A 24,796-nucleotide genomic window follows, 5' to 3' on the forward strand; every position below is an offset into this window, starting at 1 on the left:
GCCAGTTTATTGAATAAATTTTGGGGCTTTATGAGGGAAATCCGTTTCCGAACTCGGCGAAACGTGCGTATAGTGGCAATTGCTTTTCCCAACTTCCTAATTTTCTAATGCATATACCATACAGCGGCAGTCGTGTATCGATTCATAAAGGCGAACTAAACGTTGTTTAAACCGAAGGCGTCCTGTCCATTGCTTATGTGTGTGGTATCTATCACCTGAAAAATGTCATAAGAGTTGATTAACTGGTGTCAGACAATGTGGGCTTTGCACCTGGCAGCTTTAGCTGAGCATTCATGGCTCATTTAATCCACTGTAGGCAATCGCAAAATTGCTAGGATAACCTTACCTAGCAAGTTGTGGCCACTCCTTCTGAAGTTGTAATACTGCATACGGCATATCTCAAAACAACTCATTTTAACCGTTTTATTTTTTGACATGAGGAACTATTTGATAAGAGCGCCTTCTATCCTATTATATTTGCAAGACCATACGTCACATGGAATATGACATTATTTTTTATGTCATTGATGTACTCAAAGGTTAAGACTAACAAGCCCCTACATATCATCACTGTGACAAGTTACGTCTAGACCATGTTACATTTTACAGTTTCGGCAGAAAATATTCATAATTATGAACATAGAGACACTTCTTATTCAATTTCAAATCCTGTATAAATAATACACAAGTTTTTTTCATGCCATTTTTGGACCAGTCATTGTTTCCCTCAAATTAATAGATAAGTACTCGCAATTTTTAGAAGTGGATTGTAATATTTTGTCATAGTTTTTGATTGATTAAATAATTTCGAAATATACATCGTAAGGAGAGACATTATTATTTCATTGCCTCAAGAGGGCGCCATTAGGTTTCGTGGTTTTAAGTCTTCACTTTCGACGTCCACGCTTTAACACTAAGTCAACGAACGAAACAGCTCAGTGCTTAACTGGGAAAACCTTTTGTCGTTCAAATAAAACTTTGCCCATGTATTCCTTTTGAAAAAGTAAGCTGGAAATAGTTTTCCACCAGTGCGAAGGAAATACAATAGTCCACGAAGCTATCTTACGCCCAGTTTAAGTGATATATTTATTGCTACGATATAGTTTGTGTGCGATGTGCTACAAGAAATTCTACAGCGTGTTATAACAACTATACGCTCGGTTATTGAACCAATCTTTTTTGAGATCGGGGATTTTGCCGAGTTGTTTTGTCTGTGGCTTCTCCGCTAGGTGACTTGGTGCCGTACGTTGTGACTTACTGAAACCACCGTATCTGCTAAAGTCCTCACAACTCCATCATTCAGTTCTTGAAGTGAGCGACGATCAAAGCCATGCCTTTCACAGTATCTGTGTATACTCCTTTCTGACATGTTGTCATGTTGCACCTTGACTATTGCTTGTGTCAACGTATGTTGCTATTTCAGATAATGACGACTCTTGAAATGATAATAACGCAAAACATATATGAATGGATAGACGTTTACCTTTGAACATATATGACTAGAAGAATGTGATTAAAACAGTTTAGAACATTCAAGTAACGATTTCGTACTTACATATATATACGCAAATATTTATAGAATCTTTTGAACATAAAGAAGATCACGTAGCTGCATATACTCATGACAAAACAAGTATCCAAAACCATGCGATTCAGAGAATTTAAATTTTAAATCATGTGAATGTAAGTTATATGTCATATTATCAAATGAAATTTGTAAAATTTAGGATTCGGCTGCAGTAGGAAAACATAATGAATTGCAAAACATTGCCAGGTGTTTCGAAGAAAAGAGAAAAATATCGATAAAAAGTTTTTAAGGTCTGATATCGTAAAAGGTTTTTGTAATAGCTTCAGCATTGATGATATAAATACACACACACACACACACACACACACACACACACACACACACACACACACACACACATATATATATATATATATATATATATATATATAATCAGTATATATATATATCAGTATATATGAGTGTATGTGTGTTATTTTTTGCGTATATATGTATTTCTTGCATATAAGACGTTTCGCTCTATAGATAGAGCTTCTTCAGGTATATCTAAAGAGAAAAATGAACTGGACACATCTTAGTGTTGTTGTAAATTGCATTATAACCGTGTAATTTGATCGATTTAGCGTACACAGAAGTTCCGGTGAATAGTTTTGATTTATATATATACAGTTTTGAGTCAAGGTCTAGAATAAATAGACTTAAGCTTATCTTATGCGTTTATCGGAAAATAATAGTTTACAATACAGCATGTGCCTATTGACATATTTTTCACATAATCTTAAAATCGGTTAAATCGCTTTTCTGGTTAAAGTCTTTTACAAACAATTTAGTACAAAGACTCTCAGTGAAAACGACAAAGCTCAATAGGCTGATCTAACTACCTTTTATAGTTTTTCGATGCCCTGTTCTTTTGCAGAGAAGTCGCAATGATAAAAATCATCTCTTGAATGACAAATACAAGAAAATAAAACCGTTTGCCGTGTGCTTTGTCTTGGTATGATACTTTTAGGTAAAGATGAACTTGTGAGTACTATTGCCTACCAAACACAAATGACAGAAGTAACTCTAATATCACTAATTGTCAGACTATGAATTGAATTTCATGTATAATACAGATAAAAGTTTCTGAGGTCTGAGAAGAAGTTAACATAAACAGGAAGACAATTACTCTGTCAACGTCACTCATTCTCCCATGAAGTAGTGTTTTGAACTGACACCCTCAACATCGGCACTCAAGGTAAATGAACCCTAGGAGTCCGAGAATGGTAGAGAGTTTGTCCTCCAGTGTAAATGTCCTGATGCTTACTTACACAGATGCACAAATGAAACTCTGTGAAATGCATTTAATTGACGCAAATATTGAAAAATACGGTGCACCATACGTCAAACGATACAGATCTTTTCGTAAAACATATTTTCCATACAAAATTATCAGCTCGCAATCCTGTAGTGAATAGTGAAAGTAGTTTGATTATGTCTGTAACTCATTCACGAACAGTTCGCATTATTAAACCTTGTTTTGCGAAACAGATGCTCACCTAGTCAGTTCAACTATTGCAGGCTAGCTATCGATGTTATTCAAATACTACTGAGTTTCCATTTGCTCACACTATAGAATTTGTGTGACGTCTACTGAGAATATTTGTAAGTAAGTATAATACTCCAAATGTTAGAATAAGGCTTCAGTTTTTATTATTTGTGATCTTCATGGCGTTGTTAAAATTACCCTATATCAAAACTTTTGAAAATTAAAGTTTATACATTTACTGAAGTTTGAATGTAATCTCCCCCTTCTATCTACTTAGTAAATACTCTGAGTTTAGTTTTTGGAGTTCCCATTGAAACGATTCTATCACCGGCAGCTGTTACTGCCAAGTAAAAGGGGGATCCAAGTTCCCCTTCGAATAGATTACAGATCCACTTTCCATCACTACTCAACTTTACAACCTTACAATTGACATCATCACCAATATACACATTGTCGTTGCCATCGACAGCAATGCTGCACACAGAGTACAGCTCACCACCGAGGTGACTATATTCGTAAAGGTAATTGCACTCAATATCAAAACACTTGACACAGCGATTGCCATAGTCTGTCACCATGATTACATCCTTACTGTTGACAGCTACAAAGTAGGGGGTGATGAACTCTTTTTGGCCATGCCCTCTACCTCCAACCTCTGCGATATACTCTCCATCTTGGGTGTATTTGAGGACACGATGACCACGGATATCTGTGACTAAAACAAACCTCTTTACGAGAACTACGCAAAAAGGATCTACGTCTCTAGGTAGAGTAATTATTTTGACGATTTTACCATTGTTATCACAAATTACAATTTGAAAATTCTCGTTATCAAGAAAGAAATAGAGGTTGTCAGAAGAGACAGCCACAGACCGTGGTTTGAATGGCTTTGCAAATTGACCACTGAAAGGTCCAAACTCCTTTTCGCACGAGTAACCTTCATCAAGAACCTGTGCAATATTATGTCCTCTGTTGCAAACAACAAGTTTTTCCTTGTGGAAGACATAATCTCCTAATAGTTTGAACTCCTTTCCTGGCTGTCCAACTTGAGCTTTCAGAATCCTCATCGACCACTGACCTGAAGGTCGAAATATGTAAGTAATGTCAGGAAAAAGAAGCATTGGCTATATAATGTCATTTAAACCTTGAAAAATAGAAAAAATTATCAAAATGTATTTACCGTAAAATGCAAATTAAACAACAAATACCCTAAATGCATCCATTCTTCCTTTTAGCTTAAACTTCTTGCTATTGCAACGCAAAAATACATATTTCTTGAAAGTTTTCCTTGTTTTCAATGGCTGTTTCATGACTTTCTATTATTTTTCTATTATTTTTCATCGAATCATTGAAGTATACGTAATTTGTAAACGGTGAATACAGTTAATTCGTTTTGATAGAAAATGCCACCAAAGTCATCTCTCAGATACTAGTATTACCTTATTTTCAGGAAACATAACGTTGGCTGAATCTGTTTGTCACTCACTGCTGTCGTTTTGTTTCCATTTGTCTATACCTTGTTAGTAACTTATGCTTGCAATTCATAGTCTCTCATTTGTTTAAATAGTTTGTTGTAATTTCCATATACTTATATGAATATAATGTTCGGCTTTTGCGTATGTTTAAGATTGTTGTATTATTGTTGTTTTTTTTAATTTTCACTGGTCCTTGAAAAACCAGACTGGTAATTATGGCTTAATGAGCTAACAAGTATAAATAAATAAATAAATAAATAAATATATAAATAAATAAATAAATAAATAAATAAATAAATAGAAGTATTAATACACAAATAAATAAATATACTGATCGTGATACAAGATGACGATAGGTCTCTGCGAAAAAAACCAGTACCATTGATTGTAGAGGAATGCCGTATGTACTCACAATTCTGTGCTTCATATTCAACGACCACATCGACCAATGCAGGTTTCTGTATTGCATGGAATAACTCCTTCAACAGCTTAAGGTTGTCTCTCGCTATAAACCCACCTTCTTCAAGTGCTTTAAAGAGGTCAGAGGGGCACTCCAGTTTTTGACACTGTCGTTTGTCAATTTTGTCACCAACTAGAATCTTAAGTTGCTTGTGGTCTTCATCGTCAAGTTTCTTATTTAAATCAAAATATAGCTGACGAAGCGGGGATATTTGACTCTCCATGACAATATTCCTGTTTGTTAAAATGGAAAACATTAAATCAACTATCAAAATATAATTTTTGAATTGCCCATTTATTTGAGTTGCAATAAACATGCAGGATTAGGCGACGTGAAAAGAAAAACCAAAGGACATCACTGACAAGTTTTACAAATACTGTGTAGCAAGGTACCCCTGGTCCTGTTTGAAATGCTAAATAGATATCACTCACAGATTTTAAAGAGATCTTGACAGGGTATGTTCGGACAAGTTCACTGACTTTATCGGTGTCCATTGCGTGACATGCTTTCTTTCAAAATCAGCCTAGCTAGAAATTCAAACTTTGTTGATAACCAGTTTCAATTCGGTCAGAAATCATGTCATGCTGACCGAAGACAAACTTTCCTGCAGAGGTCACTTTATAATATTTCCGAGATATAATAATCACTCGCATTTTCCGGGTTTGTGTGGAGGCATTTTGTTTATGAAAGTTTGGTCCTGGAACCTGTAAAGTCCAGCAATAATATGATAAAAACCAATGTCCTTTAGCCCTCCTATTCGTCGGCCGTGGCACAGGCAGTGAGCCACTGGGTTCTTCCTTCTCCTCTCCAGCTCCGCAGCATTCTCTTTACAAAGAAGAAAGATTTACCAAGACTATATGTCTTTGAGGTGGCAGGGGAAAATTCGCCTTTCAATTTTTATATTTACATTATTATGGCCACATGGACACCAAAACCTTCGTCACCACTTGTACAACAGGGGTTTGCTGGAGGGCTGATCATTTTTTACTCGATGGACACAGAACAAGTACAGAAGACAGAGATCGGCCATCCTTGGAAACCAACCTTGAACAGAGCCCTCAAGCTGGAGGAGCTTGGAAAAATGGCTGTTTCGACAAAAGACTTGCTTGAACAGAAAAACATTATTCCAAAAGTGCCCGCTTTTGATTCTCAATGCGACTGAAATTCCTCAGAGCAAAGTGCTTGCCAAGAAACTATGGGTAAGCCTTTCAAGCGGAGAGAGAAACTCATGATAGGGCGTTGAAGAACTTTATTTAAGACAGAGAGGCATAAATAGAGCAGATGCAGCATATCCAAAAAATGGAAAAGAGAGACGCCTTTCGAAGTGGAAAGAAAAAGGCATGCTAGGGTATCGGAGAATTTCTTCAAGACAGTGAGGCGGACGTACAAATGTAGCAAAACTGGAAAAGAGAGACTCGGAGTCAAGAATACAAGGCCGAGAGAGCTGACTTTGACGGATGAGGACTTGCAGCTCTTTGCACAAGAGATAGGGGCGTGACCCCTCTTACAGCTGATGATCCCAAGTTTCATGAGTACTACATGTCGAGCGCCATACAGAAAAAATAGGAATTCATCTTTGTCATGACAGGCCTTGTCGGCGGCTTCGTTGTGTTTATCCTTCGACTGGGTCAAGCCACTTGATATGCGGCTGGCTTATTGTCTTTGAAGACATTTGCCGTTACTTTCTATATTTGGAAAAGCTGTCTTCAGGTTACCTGAAGCTGAAGCCGCTGATGTCCCAGGAGATTTGGCCCAGGCGTAGCTACTGAGGCAATCCATCTAGCAGATGTATTTGCAAGTTCGACAGTGCATTTTGTGGCCAAAATTCAACGTTTGTGTGCCTTACAAGGTCCATCAAGCTAACCTTCTGTTTCTGCAGTGCGATAAGATGGGCAAGGTTGACACCTACATGAACGCTCTTACCAATGTCGATGTCGCTTGCTGCTTCAAGGCTGCTCAGCCTCTAGCCGGTAAAGAGGCCAGATAGGTCGCCGAGGCCTTCTTTCGGATCTACAAATGAGGCTCCCCATTAAAGTGGCCCAAACTGTTTCAGGTAGACCCTTGGTGCGAGTTTATGGGCGCAGCTGCTCAGCTCCTTGCAAAGCATAAGGTTGAGGTCAGGCTTCGGCAAGTGGAAGAGTATAGGGACCAAGGAATTGTAGAGTAATGTAATCTGACCTTGGCTTGTCTTTGGTAACTAGTACGCTCAAGAGATGCGACTCCCTTCTGGATTGCGATAGCATGGCTGCCTGCTGGCCTGACATTTGCCCGAAAACAGCTTGTTTCGGCGGGGTGAATTGGACTTTTTTTGCGACTCGCAGCGCAAAGAGAAATAAACATTAATTTTACCCGATTATGGCCAGTCAATATATTTGTTAACACACCCGATCAAATTTTCTTGCAAACAGATCAAGAAATCCTCTGCTATCATGACTCTTCGGGGTTGCAGAGGAAACTTCAATCTTCTTTAGGGATCCTTCAGTGATTGCCGGGGTTGGCCGGGGCAATTCCATGCGCACCTGTACTGTAAAACGTGACCCTCCCCTATCCTTGTGTCTAAAATGTGACCCTCCCCCTTGTCCAGCATTCTAAATTTGAACCTCCCCAATCACAGCAGTATTCTCCCAAGGAATAACTGAAACACTATCAGCTAATGTACATAATAATTAGTCTAATTGTTATATAAGTTACGGACAGAAATTACAGGGGGAGGGCTAGCGTTTTAAGAGGGAGGGTTGCAATGGATTATGCAAGCATTTTGAAGGGTCATACATTTGTGGGAGGGTCACCATATTTTTCGCAATTACTGAATTATAAGGCGGTAAGATGTGGCTGATATAGTGCTTCACCCAAAAATATCAAATCATAATACATGGGAGTCTATCAGGCAAACTATTGACAGTCCCCCCACACACAACAAGCTATATATGTACATATATATGTTTGATAATATATGTAAATGTACTTTGCTTGAAGTGGTAAGTAAAACGTGCATGTGTGTACAAGAAATTAGATACTTGGATTTCATCGAAAATGTTGATTTACTATACATAGTAGTCTATGAGGAAACTATGAATGATTTTTTCCAATACAAAACAGGTAAATCTTTGTATTTATGTACTCTTGATTATTCATATCTATAAACTCATTAGACTAGGGTGGTTACAAATAGATGTGTGCGCAAGATATCGGATTTCACCGAAATGTTGATTCACTATACATGGTAGTCAATGAGAGAATTGTGACCATTTTTTGCCAATATAAAACATAAAACTAACAATATCTGTGCATTTATAGACATTATATAATTGATATACACTTTGCCATCTATTTTTGTCTCCTGTCTTTCACCAGTTTTAACTGTACAAGGTGTTTAATGTAGGATACCACTGCATCTTCTTTGCTTGTGAAGCTTGTCGATAATGTGTATGTATTTAAAAGAATCAGTGTATTTTGCCGGCAATATCTATTAAGGAAATATTAAATGTATATTCAAATGTTTGGTCGTAAAATCAGCTTCTATTAAAAGTGATCCTCCCCCCAGATAAGTTTATAAAAGGGGAGCCCTTGGACAGTTTTCTATACATGACTCTCCCCCAATACCCCCGTCCCACCCTTCCCTGTAATTACTGAATGCCCCCTTACGCGTTCTAGAGGATGCGACTGCGTGGATGGTACATTCAAACCCTTTCAGTAAACAGCTGTTCTGGACTGTTATCTGGTTGACAGTTTTGGCAACTGTTTTCAGTTGCTTGCTCTTGTATTTATCAGTCCGAAAATAATGCATACCAGGTGACGATAAATAAGTGAATCACAACAGAAAGTTTTGACATGATGTGCTGCAATAACCACTATTAACTTGGAGAATCGTTAAGGGTATGGTCAGAAAACATTGCTAGAGCTCCCTGTAAACACATTTTAGTTTGTTTATAAAAGCTGTATCCACTATTCCTCGTTTCTGCAATCAACCTGTCCATAGCAATTGCTTTATCAAACGCAAAATGAATCTCCTCAAGCAGAAAATATATCTGTACCAGCAAAATATGTCAGCATATTTTCTATTAAGGAGCCTTCAGTTTTTATGAGAGGGCGGAGGAATGGGGTGTCACATTTTACAAACTTAGCCTATCGGGAGGGTCAAATTACACTGCTTAGTTAATAATGAATGCAAAGTCAGAATGCGTTTTGGAAAGAAACTTAACAATTAGACTACGATAAGAAGTAAACTGATATTTCCGATATTATATTTATTTTGTTGTTGCTTTCATCATCACTTTCACGCACCGTATCTTGATCAAGTACTTTTGTAGCAATTGTCAAAGACTTATAAAAGCACAGATTTTATTATTTTAGTATTTTTAAACAATATGTTTTCTTAGACAATGCCATGTATAGTGAAATTAGCAGCGGTGAAATTTCTAAATCAAATGTCTTGTACACATATCCTCATCTAACCACTCTATTTAAATCAAGTACATTTATGTCGATTACCCAACATCTATATACTTGTGCTTGTTTTATTTTAGGAAAAGCGTTCATAGTTTTCACATAGACTTCTATGTGTAGTGGATCCAAATTTTCATTGAAATTCCAAAATCATATCTCTTATACACTTATGCACTTTTATGCACCCTATTCTAACCACGTACAATTATATCAATTATTCAATGCCTATAAATGCACAGATATTGCTAGTTTTATATTTCAAAACTATGTCATAGTTTACTAATATACTGCCTTGTATAGTGAAATTTGTGTAAGTATAATTCCAAATCCAAGTTCTTGTTCACATATTCACTTGTAACCACCTTATTCTAATCAAGTACATATATCTCAATTATCTCATGCCTTAAAATAACAATTAATGATATAATTATCATGGAAAAAATTGTCCATAGTTTTCTCGTACACTTCCATGCATAGTGAATTAACATTTTCTATCAAATTCAAATATCAAATTTCTTGAACACACTTGCACTTTTTACCTCTCACCTCAAGCAAAGTACATTTACATAAATTATCAAACACATATAGACGTATGGTATTAGCTTGTTTTATAGGGAAAATTGTTAATGGTTTGCCCAATACACTCCCATTGATTATGACTTGATATGTATGGACAAAGCATTAGATCGGCCTTATCTTGGCTTCTAATAGTTGCACAAAAACGGTGACCCTACCAAAAGGCATGTGTGGAATTTCATGACCCTGAGGGCCTTCAAAAATGCTAACGCGAAAAATTGCTACCAAACCCGAAAAACAACGGCCTTCCTCCCTGTAATTTCTATCCATTTCCTAAACAATGGCAGTGATTCAGACTGTAGTGATCTACAAACAGTGATACAGACATAGATGTAACAGATATCACTTCTCCAATTAAGTGACACGATTTGGTAGAGTGCGCATAACTTGGAAGTAACGATATCAATATTAATCAAATTAAGTTTCAGTAGTGTGATGTCCTAAGTTTCACATCCACTGAGTATTCCGCCAATGTGTGACTGACTGCCTTATTAATCAGGTTAAGCTGCATAAGCTCGGACTTTTCTCAATTTTTAAGGTATTATTTGTTCTGTGTGTCAACTGCATTTTTTCGGTTCAAATCCTTTATGTATGATGAAATGTCCATTATTTAGCTTATTAGCACATCCTTTTTACAGTCAGCGTTGTTATTCTTGAAAATTTAATTCAAGTCAGGACTAGAATTATTTGTCGATGATAACAATAATCATCGCACGTTTATGGTCTTCGTTGACGAGCCGAATACTTCGAATACTGACATGCTATAAGGAGGTGACAGGAAGCACCATTTGATACACAATACAACAAAATAAAAGTATGACCAAAAGTTTTACACCAAATGCCCCTTTAGTATCTTTACTTGTAATATCACAACGTCGGCTGTTCTATCAAGGTTATACACACATTGTAAGTTTTCAGGGGAATTCACCTTGTAGAAAAGGCATCAGGGGGAGGTTACATGTTAGAAAGGGTCATCAGGGGGTTCACAGTTTACATGATGGACCATGCTAAATTTCCAAACCCCTCATAAAACTGAAGGCTTTCTAATCGCCATATGTACTGTTATTGTTTTCTCAGAAGGACGCCATATTTCGGCTTTACACTTCATTAATACTTTGAAGGACACCTGGTGCCTTTTTAACCTTTTCAAACGATTCGTTTATTTGGTACGTATTTACTTAATCCACACAGTTGATTTTTATAATATAGCTTACTCATTAAAGTTATGCTATCAATGTGTCGGGTCAAGGTACGTGCAGGTTTCAGTTGCTTACCAGGGACTAGTAACAAACAGTACTGAACAAATATCTTTGTAGTCATGACGTAAGGTGCAAATGCGTAAAAAGTGCCTGTTTTCTGAATCTTTTGAAAGTATTTGTTATCTACGGCTTGCATACACTCAAAAGGAAGCTTGTTGAGAGTGTTAATATCCTTCTTTGGAAAATTCCAATTTTCAATTTTGCAATGCTGTTACCGTCGAATGTGACGCCTTTTCGAATGCCATATCTCAGTAAATTAGAGGCAATTTTATTCCCTAATCCACAATTAGCGCAGAATACTGCCCTTCGTTTTACTCTTGATTATAAAAGAGTACTTATGAAGCTATCACACGTACCTTGCAATACCCGAACTTGTTTGCTTGAATTTAGCAAGAATGGCTCAACACGGCGTGGTCGCGGTACTCATTATAATTTGCGTCATGATGACCTAGGGGACGAGGTCACCCAATGGGGGCAGAATAACTATCAAAGGACGATGTTAACGTTCTGAAAAGAATCTAAACATTCTTTCTGTTACGTCTATGGTTATGAAATTTGTTTTATGAGAGATATACTCTCAAATACAGACAATCAGACGACAATCGCTGTTGATTATTTGCTGAAATTGGTGATGAGGGGATTTGCTTTTTTAAGTTTTGATATATATATATATATATATATATATATATATATATATATATATATATATATATATATATATATATATATATATATATATATAGGTAGATAAAAACACATCAAGAACAGAACACATATCCACAAGTACATGTGCTCAAGGCGCTTTACAATTATTATTACCCCTGGTTACTGGACCTAATATGATACCACTCAACTCCCTGGGGAGCAAACAACAGCTCACATGTGCAGCCAATAAGCGCAGCAGAGCTAAACGCACACATAACAACCACTGTCCTACCAGGTACCCATCACTCCTGGGTGGGGAGAAGCAATGATGAATAAAGTGCCTTGCTCAAGGACACAACACCATGGCCATGCCGGGGCTCGAACTCACCATCCTGTGATCGTGCGTCCACTGCTCTAGCCACTGGCCCATGATGCCTCCCTCCGCCTTATAAAACCTGTGACAAATACATACAATTACCCTAACCGAACTTTTCATAATTACGACACCATTTTCCTAGTACCAATGTCGACCATTCTATGGATCAACGAAGCCACATAAGATCAAAATATATGAATAACGTGCATGTCACAAAGCTGTAACACGAAATGTGCACTATATTGTCATATTCAGATACGGAATACCATCTCATATGTCTCGACATAATTAACCTTGAATAATAAGTTTACTGGCATGTTATTAACACACCAATGTATTCACTATTTTAAGGTTGCCTGGTCATCTAACATACATAAGGGACTGGACATAAATTACAGGGGGGGTGGGCCGGTGTTTTTCAAAAAACCGCTGCGTAAAAAATAGTGACCCTTCAAAAGTTCATGCACAAAAATTAGTGACCCTCCCCCTTATCCGTGCATGAAAATAAGTGACCCTCCCCTATTACTCAATACCCCCCAAAAAAACCCGCAATGTGTTAAAGACCCCCTTCTGACTTGCTATACTTTTTAAGTCGCCCTCCCGAAAGGAAGGCAAAATGTGGCCGATATAAAATCATATGTGTGTTATTCATGTAAATGTACTTTGCTTGAAGTGGCAGGTAAAAAGTGCATGCCTGTACAAAAAATGTAATTTTTAGATTTTATCGATAATGTTGATTCACTATACATGTAGTCGACTATAAGAAAACTACGAACGTGTATTTTCCAGTATAAAACTAGCTATATCTGTTCATATACAGATGTTTAGTAACTGATATAGATATACTTGATTAGCATGGGTTGTTTACAAGTGCACATGTGAACAAGATATTTGATTTTGGAATTTCTGTCAAAATGTTGATCCACTATACATGGGAGTCTATGACAAAACTATACATGGGAGTCTATGACAAAACTGTCAAAAAATTTTCAGAATTAAAAATTTGCACTATTTGTGCATATATGGACCCTGAATAATTGACATAATTGTGCTTGATTAGAAGAGGGTGGTAAAATGTGCATCTGTGTACAATAACTTTGTTTTTGGAATTTCGTATAAAATGTTGATCCACTATACATGGGAGTCTATGACAAAACTGTAAAAAAAAATTTTCAGAATTAAAAATATGCACTATTTGTGTATATATGACCCTGAATAATTGACATAATTGTGCTTGATTAGAAGAGGGTGGTAACACGTGCATCTGTGTACAATAACTTTGTTTTTGGAATTTCGCATGAAATGTGGATCCATTATACATTGTAGTCTATGAAGAAACTATGAATATTTTTTTTTTAAATACAAAACTTGGCAAATCTGTGTATTTATGTATGCTTGATTATTGATATTTATGTTCTTGATCAGACTAGAGTGGTTACAAGTCCATGTGTGTGCAAGAAATTTGATTTTGGAATTTCACCGAAATGTTGATTCACTATACATGGCAGTCTATGTTGAAACTATGAATAATTTTTTTCCAATACAAAACTTGGTAAACCTGTGCATTTATGTACACCTAATTATTAGTATTAATATTCATGATTAGACTAGAGTGGTTTCAAGTCAATGGTTGTGCAAGAAATTTGATTTTGGCATATCACTTAAATGTCGATTTACTATACATGGCAGTATATGATGAAACTATGAATAATTTTTTTCCAATACAAAAATAGGAAAATCTGTGCATTTATGTACACTTGATTATTGGTATTAATGTTCATGATTAGACTAGAGTAGTTTCAAGTCAATGGGTGTGCAAGAAATTTGATTTTGGAATTTCATTGAAATGTCCATTCACTATACATGGCAGTCTATGATGAAACTATGAATAATTTTTTTCCAATACAAAACTTGGTAAACCTGTGCATTTATGTACACCTAATTATAAGTATTAATATTCATGATTAGACTAGAGTGGTTTCAAGTCAATGGTTGTGCAAGAAATTTGATTTTGGAATTTCACCAAAATGTTGATTCACTATACATTGTAGGCTATGAGGAAACTACAAATAACTCATAGGTTATCTGATCCTAAATTGTTATTCAAAAGTTGTTCGACCTGAAGCTTCCAGTTGTTATTGATGACACTATGCACTATTCTGAACAGTTTGTATTCTGTCAATGTCCTCAAAAAATTAAAAAATGTACATACAGCGACATGAACGTTTGACACCGACCTATACCCAATGTATTGTCAATGGGAGAATGATGTCAAATAAGTAATCTCCCAAATTGTTATTGAAAGAGTCATTATAGGGGACAGTTATGCACAATAGTGTTGAATAAGTAGAAATCATGACAACTTAAATCAATGTGGCTACTTGGATCATCAATACATTGTTTATTATACCTGAAATTTGCGCCCGAAGGGCGCGCCGAAAATGGTAATGGCAGAAATGAAAGTGCCAGGAGGTATTTTTTCTTTTTTCAGTATTCCATAACGTGCACATGCAATTTCAGCTTTGATGCATGAAAAAGGTGACCCTCCCCCATAGGCTTGCACAAAATTTTATGACCCTTCAAAAATGCTTGCGCGAAAAATGGCGACCCACCCCCCCAAAAACACCGGCCCACCCCCCCTGTAATTTGTGTCCAGTCCCTAATAATACAGTGAAAACAACAGTCGTAATGTGCAGGTCAACCATTTGACCGTCAATCACGCATCATCCGGCCCGCATGGCTAGGTTACGTCGGCGTACCATAGTCTCCCGAGGGAGAGTCCCTACCTGACCAAACACCTTTGGCTAGCGAAATTGTTTATCATGCTGTTCTGTAATGCTGGCGACTCTCTAAAAGTCGGTAGTGGCAAACGTGCTTCCCGCGTTTTTTTTTGTTTGTTTTTTTGTTGTTGTTGAAATGACTGTTTTTTATTTTTGCCAAAGTGACCGCGTCTAAATAATTCAGGTCGCTGAGAATAACTGAAAGTATATGTAAACTACATACTTGTGCTGTTTTGACCTCTAAAGAAAGAAACCATTTTGTAAAACTGAGCGATAAATCAGATGATCTCAAACAAATCAAACGGAAATCTGCTTATTTCAGTTTTTTTTTGAACTGCCGGAATTTCATACAATTTTTGTTTTCTTAATTGCCTATATATTTTCTGTCAATATGATATATTTCGTAAACATAATGTCAATTTTTAACCACAATCCACTGTTGTAAATGTGAAGTGTGTCTATATAAAAACAAACTCAGTATCATACTGGTCAGTACTTGTAGCAGAACCTGCGTATTATTAGGAGTACGTTTTTTAACATCTTTTCAGGGCAAAGTTAATTTTCGGTAGTTTAATTATAATAAAAAAGGCTTGCATACATGGAAAGATAAAAAGGAATATCAAATTCAAAGCCATTAGCCGTTCTTTCGTTGGTGTTTATCATGCTTTTGCCAAGTTCAATCGTTGCAAGTGGGTCGTGGATTGCTCTTCGGAGCAACATCAGGCTGACTGGGCAACGGTTCAGGTAAATGGAGCTTTCCAAATTTTCGTTAAATTTTGCCCAGGAACTTTGAAATCGAGCATTTTATGGGATCTAATTTTAACAGTCTCTCATCGATAGTGACCATTCATGCAGCATTTCTTCCAATTAATGAAAAGTTGACCTAAAGAAAATCGACATTGCTAACGATTTTGGATTGCATGGATTATCAGGAGAAAGTTGTCGGTAGTATGACCTGCTTTCTTATGTGAACATTTCAGCCTCACAGCCTCATCTTGAACCATTTTTAGTAATTTTCGTAACATTTTGTGTCAAGGAATTGATACGAATCAATGCGATAGTGTTTGAAATGCAGACAAGTGAAAATCGGAAGGGCGATATCATTAATCACAATACGGTCAATACGGTAATTACAGCAAGTCTCTTCCGTAATGATGGCTGGGACATTTTTGGCTCATATCTGGCGTTCTAATTTTTTTATGTCAAGAGCCACTACTCAAACATGCCTGCACCAGTTTCTTGGAGAATTAGTTGAATTTTGATATTTCAAGAGCCAGTACATGACATACTTAAGTCTGTTCAACTTGGTTAAACGATAATGGCATAAACGACTTTATGCCATAGTAATGCTACTTGTTTACGTTCCAATCCAATATGGGCAACAGTCACAGATAGGTCTTTATTATCACAAGTTCCACATTGAGCGTAACGAGAGAGCAACAAGCTGAAACCTTCTCCAGTTCTCTGCATCGTGGCGCTATTCCCCAATATGAGAACCATAAGCATATTACACTTACGGCGTATGGTTTGACACTTTCTCACGAGATTATAGTGTGCAAGTGGTTTAAGAACACTTATCATTTCATACTAACTGCAAAATATCACTTACTTAGAAACATTTCAATTCGTCCCAGCAAACTCCTGGCTAAAGTTTCGCCTTGTTTGACGACTTATTACCACAGAGTCTATTACCAGTGCAGGAAAACATGATCACATGAAATACTTCTCTTGACTCTCCCTACTAAGAGCTGTGTTGCCCCCTACTTAACTGCCATGCACGCTTTTAAAATGGCCGTTTTTCAATGTGAGGAACTCTTTGGCAAGCCTGCCCTCTATCTTCTTATACGTGAAAGTCATTAGTCACATGGAATATGACATCGTTTTCGATATCATCAGTGTATTCAAAGGTAAGACAAACAAGCCCCCCTACACATCACCACCGTGACAAATTGCGTCTGGACCATGTAAAATTTTACAGTTTATGCAGAAAATATTCATTGTAAGGAATATCGGGACACTTCTTAGGGAGCCGTCATTATTTACGGCCTGGGGGGGGGGGTCGGAGGAATTGCTTTCGAAACTCCAAAATTTCGAGTAACCCCCCCTGCCAACCATGACGTGTTTGAGTAACCCCCCCCCTCTGCCACATAAAATTTGAGTGAAACCCCCCCCCCCACAAAAAAAAAAAAAAAAATTGGGAAAGTTAAATATCTATACAGTAAAATGGATTGCTGCTGCGACAGGCCCTGTACAGACCCTTATTAAACCCTGTGGTATAGGTCTTTGTTGGAAGGAGGTTCCATTGCTGTGACAGGGGCTGATGTACAGGTCTGTATCCAGTGCTCTGGTGACATGCAGTTATTCTGTAGGATTTTTTTCAAGAGGGGGAAGATGTGGTGCAAAAGCACCACAAGAGACCGCAAAGCGGTCGCGGGGGGAGGTCAGGATTAAAATGGTGTTATTTGGTGGCACTTGAGGAGTATTTTTTTCGTATAAAAAACTCAAAGGAAAATAAATCTGAGACAGTATTCCAAAACTTATATTTCAGTTCACTGATTTCAACTATATTTTTTGAAACCGAAAAAATAGCGACAGACATACATTTATTCACATTTATTATTTATTATTATTTTCCTGCAATAAAAGATGGGTTTGTTGTCAAGGCATTCAACTGGTTTTAAACTTTATAGCATCAGAATAAGCTTGCTTTACACATTTTCCCCTATCGGTAACCTATACAATGTAGAATATAGAAAGCAGACGTTTCTCATTAATGATCAGGCAAGTATATCAATCTTTAATCAGGAAATACTGAAAAATGTACTCAGTACTAGCCTCTAACATACGGCTTGCCACGTCGAATCGCTGATCATTCTCGTCTGAAGATCACAATAACGTGAAACACATAGTGTAATGAGATTTTAGTTTCTACTTGAAACCACCTGTATTATGATTATATATATATATATATATATATATATATATATATATATATATATATATATATATATATATATATATATATATATATTATGTGTGTATGTGTGTGTGTGTACACAAATACCGGGTATGAATATACATATCTTTACTATTATTGTTGTATTAATTCGTAACTCCACTAAATGCTTCAATACATGTCAACAAAATTGAGTAGCCCCCCCTTTCTTGTTCTCCACTTTTGAGCAACCCCCCCCCCCTTGTAGCTTTCGATTTTTTGAGTGACCCCCCCCCTCAGATTCCTCCGACCCCCCCAGGCCATAAATAATGACGGCTTCCTTATTCAAATTCAATGAATACGCAAAGATTTTGAATCCCGCCATTTTTGGAGAAGTGATTTTTTTTCCGTCGAGTAAAGGCTATGTACTCGCAGCTTTTGGAACTCTCTTGTAACATATTGTTACAGTTTGATTAATTTATTAATTTCAAAATGTACATCTTATGGTAAGACATTATTGTCTCACTGCCTCAAGAGGGCGCCATTGGGCTTCCTGATTTTTGTTTCCAGTTTCGACGTCCACGCTCTACCACTAAATTCAAAGAGCCAAACAGCTCAATACTTGACCGGCAAAACATTAAATCGTTCAAATAAAATTTTGTCCGTGTGTTCCTTTTGAGCAAAGCAAGCCGGACATAGCTTTCCTCCAGTGTGAAGGAAACATTTCTGCTATAACTCTCACATTTAGTTCTAGATCGACTATCAACGCCAGGGCTTTTACAGTATCTGCTCACAATCCTTTCTGATATAGCGTCATGTTTGACATTGCTTGTATCAACATATGTTGCTGTTTGATTGCTGGTTATATATTGCAGAAGATGACGACTCTCGAAACGATAACAACGCAAAAAGATGATATATTGATCGATATATGTTTTCCTTTGAGAATTTAATCAAAACTAGAAGAATATGATTAAAACTGTTCAGAGCTGGTAATGATTTCGTACTTCCATATACGTTGAAATTTATAGAATCTTTCGAACATAAAGAAGATAACGTAACGGTATTACAAATTAAGTATCGCAAACTACGCGAATTAGAGAATTTAAATCTTATCATGTCAGTGCAAGGCATATGTCATATAATCAAATGAAAGTTGTAAAATTCGGCTTTAGTAGGAAAACACATATATATTACTGAATTGCACGAAAGAAGTTTCATGCATCCTGCAATCTTCACGCGGACAGTCAAAACAAAAGGATTCGTATTTCTACACTCTCATTTGTTTGGACTGACCATTATTTTTTCTAGGTAGTGTTAAATTAAAATTAGAATTGTTTTGGTGGCGACATTTTGAAACCAACTCAAACTAGATTTGTCAGCATTAATATTATATATATATATATATATATATATATATATATATACAACTAATTTGCTGTCATAGAAATTATTCAAACGTCTTTCATTTATACAATATCATTGTCTTAAATCATAGCATCTTCAAAGTGTACAGCAGGTTTTGTCAACTTTGATCAAGTCAAAAAATGTCAAAACGTTGGAGTTTTGTTAGCAAATATTGTCAGCCGTAATGAAAAATTGCTGTTTATGCTGTTTTAACATTGCTTGACAAAGGTTTGCTTAAATAGCAGTGTTAAGCTAGGCAGAGCTTATCGTGAGGAGTGAATTTCAGTGAATTAAGTGCACCTGAATGACTATTTTAGGATGAACATAAATAGCACAGCACAAACTAAAAAATGTTACCGACAGAAAAATAAGAAAGAGAAGAGTGAGGCAGAGGCAGAGGATAACTTATGAAAATATTCAAATTTTGAAAACAAATCACGTGGCCTATTGCCGATCATAAATTGTATCTACATAGTTTCGCCTTAACTCACCACAAGTTCTGTTACAGACTTACGTTGTCTTGGGTCAAATAGATCCACGCCATAGGTTTGACGTAAGCTTCTCAGAGTTTTTTAAAGGACTAAGGGTGTTGTTTTGTATGATAATTATGTCTAATACTTTGCTGTGAGGTAATGTGTGAGGTAATGATACAACACGCCTCAGGGACAGATATTTGGACTCTCGAACTTTTATGATTCTTTTCTGATATACCACTCGTTGGGGTGTCTCATTTTAAAGCTCGCCGAGTTAGAAAAAATCATACCGTCCTAGTTTTTCTAAACTTGAAAATTTTATTTTCCCTCATGGAGTTAACACAGGGATGTTGGGCATTTTGAATTTCAAATTTTGGTAAATGATATATAATTTGTTGTTCTAGTACCAAACTGTGCACGGCGATCCCTGAGAGAATGTTTGAAAGTTTCATTTAGGAACGTTTGAGGAAAAGTTGAAATCTTTCACTTTCGAGGTGCATACTACCTTAAGGGTGTACTCGAGTCATATTTATGCAAATTTATGCCATATGCTAGTGTTGTCCTGTGTTTTGTCATCAAAATTTAAAGTTTACAATTTCCTTAAGCAAGTTTTTTACGTCATCCTCATTCACTCTTACACTTTGTCTTTAATTTCAACACTCGCAACTATTTCATTCGATTTCGTCGAACGAAATCGAATGTTCCCGTTGTTGTCATATGGAAGACTATTTCTGAAACTCTGGCAGCCATTATTCATATTAAGATAACACAAAGAAAAGTGGCTGAGGTTTTCAGAAAGAGATAACTTTGATTTACTTCGATTTTGTTTCGTTTGTTCAGGGGTGATATATACCGGAAATATTTGTCTGGAGATAATCTTGTTTATTTCACAGTAAAGAAAGAAATGTCAAAACATTGGGATTTAAAATGAGAAAAGGATCTTGCTTCAAAAAACGCCAAAATATTAATTGTGATTATCACACATTGTGTTCCTTTGGTATCAATTTCCATTTCGAAAAGGCTTCATTGGTAATTCTGCTCATTAGCAAGATGTTGTTACCATGAAAGGTTCAGTTTAAGGGCAAATTACGACAACAGAATAAATATCCACCACCAAGAAATATAAACTTAATAGACAAAATACAAATAAATTTTATATAAAGTGTGAAATGTACTGATATTTATTGATCGCAAGATGTAGTAGCATCAGTTGACATGAAAGACATTTATGGTGCTGATAAAGTTGAAAAGGAGGAAAACCGTTGCATCTTCTTTATAGTAATGATGGTTTAAGTGTAAACCAAAAAATTAAATGAATTTCTGGTAAAAAATGAATTTCTGGTTCTTTCTATATTATAACTGTAAGCTGTTCACGCTTGTAGAGATTAATCTATTACAGTAAATATTTGAATGGCTTAGTGTTGAAGGTGACAAAATCAGTATAAGCTAAGGTTATGCAGTCGAATCTAATCGGTTCTTTGTGCACAAAAGGGCGAGAAGCATACTTGACAGTTGATGGCCAGTGTTCCCCTAACTTATTTTACCATTTCTAGAACTGTTAAATTCACTTTATGCACGTTTATAGACTCAAAAAAACATTTGTTTTACAGGCGATTGTTAGCGGGATAGAATCTGTTTTCTATGGAATCGGATGTTCGATGTCACCATGGTTTGAAACTCTAGCGACCCAATCTCTCGCTTTTAACTCGCTCCCCTTGCCAAACGGCAGTATGGTGTGGTTCTGACTCGTAATGAACATCATGTGTTTCAATACGAGACGCTAACCAACATTGTATATGTTACACTACATATATATATATCCTTTTTATTGATACACAGTCCATGTATTTCTTAAATTGTATGATGATTGTTGAACGATCAACGGTACTTCTGTCTCCACTTTGGTCGTCTATCATCAATGCCTGGTATGTAAGTGTATGCGAATTCAGATAAGGCTAAATAAAAATATAATTTATGTGTTTCCTGTAATCAGACCCTACAAAACTCCAGTACCATCGAAATTCACAAAATTCTGTCGCCAGGTAAATGAGTTCGGAAAAATGAACATAATTCGAGGCTTTAGTTGACTGACTTTAGTACTAACAGACTTTGGTCCAGTTTCGAAGTTTCTCGGCTGTGAAAAACATAGCGCGGTGCAATGCCCATACGAGATACGCAGAAACACTATTTAGGTTTAAAGTCTCCATTCACCGGTGACATTCTTTTGGTAACAGGTTTCAGTGAATCTCACTAGAGTGGAATATTTTTGATAATTATTGTTTGATTGTTTGTCTTCTGTCGTCATTATTTCCTTTTATGAATGAAGATTCAGTTTCATTTTCGTCCCATATTCGTGAATTCTTCGAAGGGCGACATTTATTGTAAAAACGCACTTCCTTCTCTAATAATATAAAAAAACACGTGTTTTGACGTCACAACGGCTAACATATATAACACGAGATCCATCGACAAATCGAAAACTTGCTGCCTGAAAGCGTAACCACTTACAACGAAATGGCTGATTTCAACAAACACAAGCCGATGGATGTCTCTGACGTTAAGTCAACGATGGAAGCCAAGAAAGGCACAGCCACATCGGGAAGTATTCCCTACAACTCAAACATCTCTGACATTGTGGAACAGCTGCGGAGCCAAGGGTTTCTTAACACGCAAAAACTGACCTTCCTTGTGCATGGTTTCTGCGGTAATATGGACGATGCCTGGATGAAAGACATGCAAAACTACATGGTACAAGAGGATCCTGGGCAAACAGTCGTGCGCTTCGATTGGAGAAAAGGGGCCGCTGCTCACATCTTCACCATCGAGGACAAACTCAAATCTTACGAACGTCGACTTCAAGAAATCCATTCATCCCGTTCTATCACTGAACAAAACAAAAAGAAATTTCTTGAAGAAATAGGGAGAAATATTCAAGGGGAACAGTGGTTCATCGACTGGTTGTTTTTATACCACACTGCGGCTGCTACTACTCAAACAGTTGGTAAATGGTTAGGTGATGTAGCCGGGAAGATCAAAGAGAGACAATCGACCATTGTGATTCAAGGTGTCGGCCACAGCCTAGGCGCTCATTTGCTTGGCAAAGCAGGGCGTTCTAGTGGTGCCTTTTCAAGGATAACAGGTCTCGATCCCGCCGGCCCTGATTTTGAAGATGGTGCAAGAGACAAAATGTTGTCCAAGTCCAACGCAGAGTTTGTAGATGTTATCCACACCAATGGATATGACGAGGGTTTCTGGCCTTTTCTTTATCCCGTGAATCACTTCGGAACGCTGATACCACTCGGTGACGTGGACTTCTACCCTAACTACGGTACAGAGCAACCAGGATGTAGCAGCATCGGTGGCAGTCATTCCCGTGTCTTGGATTACTACAATTACACTATAAAGAATCATGGTGTCTTAACTGCAAACCAAGTTCTCGATGGAACTCCTGGATACGAAAAGCAGGTGAAGAAGACAAAGAGAGGTCGGCCAGCAGAGATGGGATACTACTGCGAAGAGAGCTCTCGTGGACTGTACTACATCTCAATAACAAAAGACGAGGTGCCAATGAAATATACACATTAAAGTAAAATCGACAAAGTTTAATTAATGCTTGAATAAATGGGTCACTTATAATAATATAAGGAAATCTCCATTTCGAAGTTAGAAAATATAAATTAGGAAGAATTTCTGGAAGAAAATTCGGAAAACAGCCAATTAAATACAACCTTGGCTATCAACGCTGACATAAACACTCGTTTATTTTTATCAAAACCAAAGAAGATCAAATATTTTAATATATTTAGTCCGTGCATAAACGAGTGGTTGTTGTAATGTAATTACAGCTAATAAAGTTAGATAAACTGAGGTTTGATAGTTTTCATATACATTTTTACTTTGTATCGGATTGACGAAGGCTTTAGAGATTCACGAGCAATAACTATAATCTGTGATTCACAGCACTTTACTGATGGTGTGTATCTTGTACCAATTTTCGATTTTTCTGTTGAAAAATAAACATCGTTTCAATATTTGAGATTGCCTGTAGTCGATTGAATTGTATTCAAGAGTAAGTACTGGTAGGAGTAAAGCTGACAATTATAGCATCGAATCAGTTTTCCCCAAACCCTTCCCCTTCCTTGTAAATGCAACGGGCAATGTAAACAGAGTCCACCAGCGTATTGTACGAAGGGAATAAAGACACGGTTCCCTTTTACGGAACTTGTACATCAACAATAATGTTGGAAACACACAAGTTGTATCAAACTTGGTTCAAGTCTGTGATTTGTGAATGTTTGAGTGGAGTTAATAACGCAATGATTTGTATTTTGCTTTCATGTGAAACGCGCGCGTGATCAGTGAGTGGAGTGGACGCTATGAGTGGGGTGAACGCTATACAGGGGAGTTTCACCGGGAATCCGGCAGAAACTAACTCACTACACTGCGCAGACTCAAAGGTAATGCATTCAATGGCTGGGAAAACCTCGCATGGGCTTCCAAATTCGAATAGGTTTTTACGAAATAGGAGAGACACAAGGGAAACTATTTTAAATGATTTTTTTAATTCACCGACTTGAACCAAGTCACAAGTTGTATCAAAAAGTGTAGCAAAATGTCTGTAGTCGATCAGTGGCCATAAGCCACAAATAGAACAGGGTCGGCGAAAGACATATCCTGTTGGGGGTATTATTTTGCGCCCTGGTAAACAGAAGATAGGTCGATCGCAATGATTGGCTCATTCATAGTCCAATTTCCGGTACGTTAAATACGATTTTGCCTCCTGAGTGAGTAATGAACGACTTAGACAGTAGACCACAATTGCAATATGGCGGATTTCTACAAGGAAAAAAACGTGATTACAGAAGAAAACGTAAAGTTTTAGGTTATACAATAATTTCATGCTAGAAA

General features: G+C 36.9%; 3 protein-coding genes across 3 annotated transcripts in view; 2 read left to right on the plus strand and 1 right to left on the minus strand.

Annotated features, from left to right (window-relative positions):
• The window catches only part of LOC139137925 (nucleobindin-2-like), a 608,701-nt gene that overhangs the window by 32,854 nt on the left and 551,051 nt on the right, over nucleotides 1-24,796 (plus strand). The window lies entirely within an intron of this gene.
• LOC139137948 (tripartite motif-containing protein 3-like) lies at nucleotides 2,191-11,707 on the minus strand. Its single transcript, XM_070706190.1, has 3 exons — nucleotides 11,629-11,707; nucleotides 4,944-5,224; nucleotides 2,191-4,134 (listed from the first exon to the last, which is right to left on the minus strand). Exons 2-3 carry the CDS (start codon nucleotides 5,212-5,214, stop codon nucleotides 3,326-3,328), a joined length of 1,080 nt encoding a protein of 359 aa, XP_070562291.1. The 5' UTR covers nucleotides 5,215-5,224; nucleotides 11,629-11,707; the 3' UTR covers nucleotides 2,191-3,325.
• On the plus strand, nucleotides 22,405-23,782 carry LOC139139458 (phospholipase A1-like). The gene has a single exon (XM_070708406.1). It carries the CDS (start codon nucleotides 22,430-22,432, stop codon nucleotides 23,471-23,473), a length of 1,044 nt encoding a protein of 347 aa, XP_070564507.1. The 5' UTR covers nucleotides 22,405-22,429; the 3' UTR covers nucleotides 23,474-23,782.

The sequence above is a fragment of the Ptychodera flava genome, chromosome 1 (genome assembly GCF_041260155.1).
Source record: "Ptychodera flava strain L36383 chromosome 1, AS_Pfla_20210202, whole genome shotgun sequence".
Taxonomy (NCBI): domain Eukaryota; kingdom Metazoa; phylum Hemichordata; class Enteropneusta; family Ptychoderidae; genus Ptychodera; species Ptychodera flava.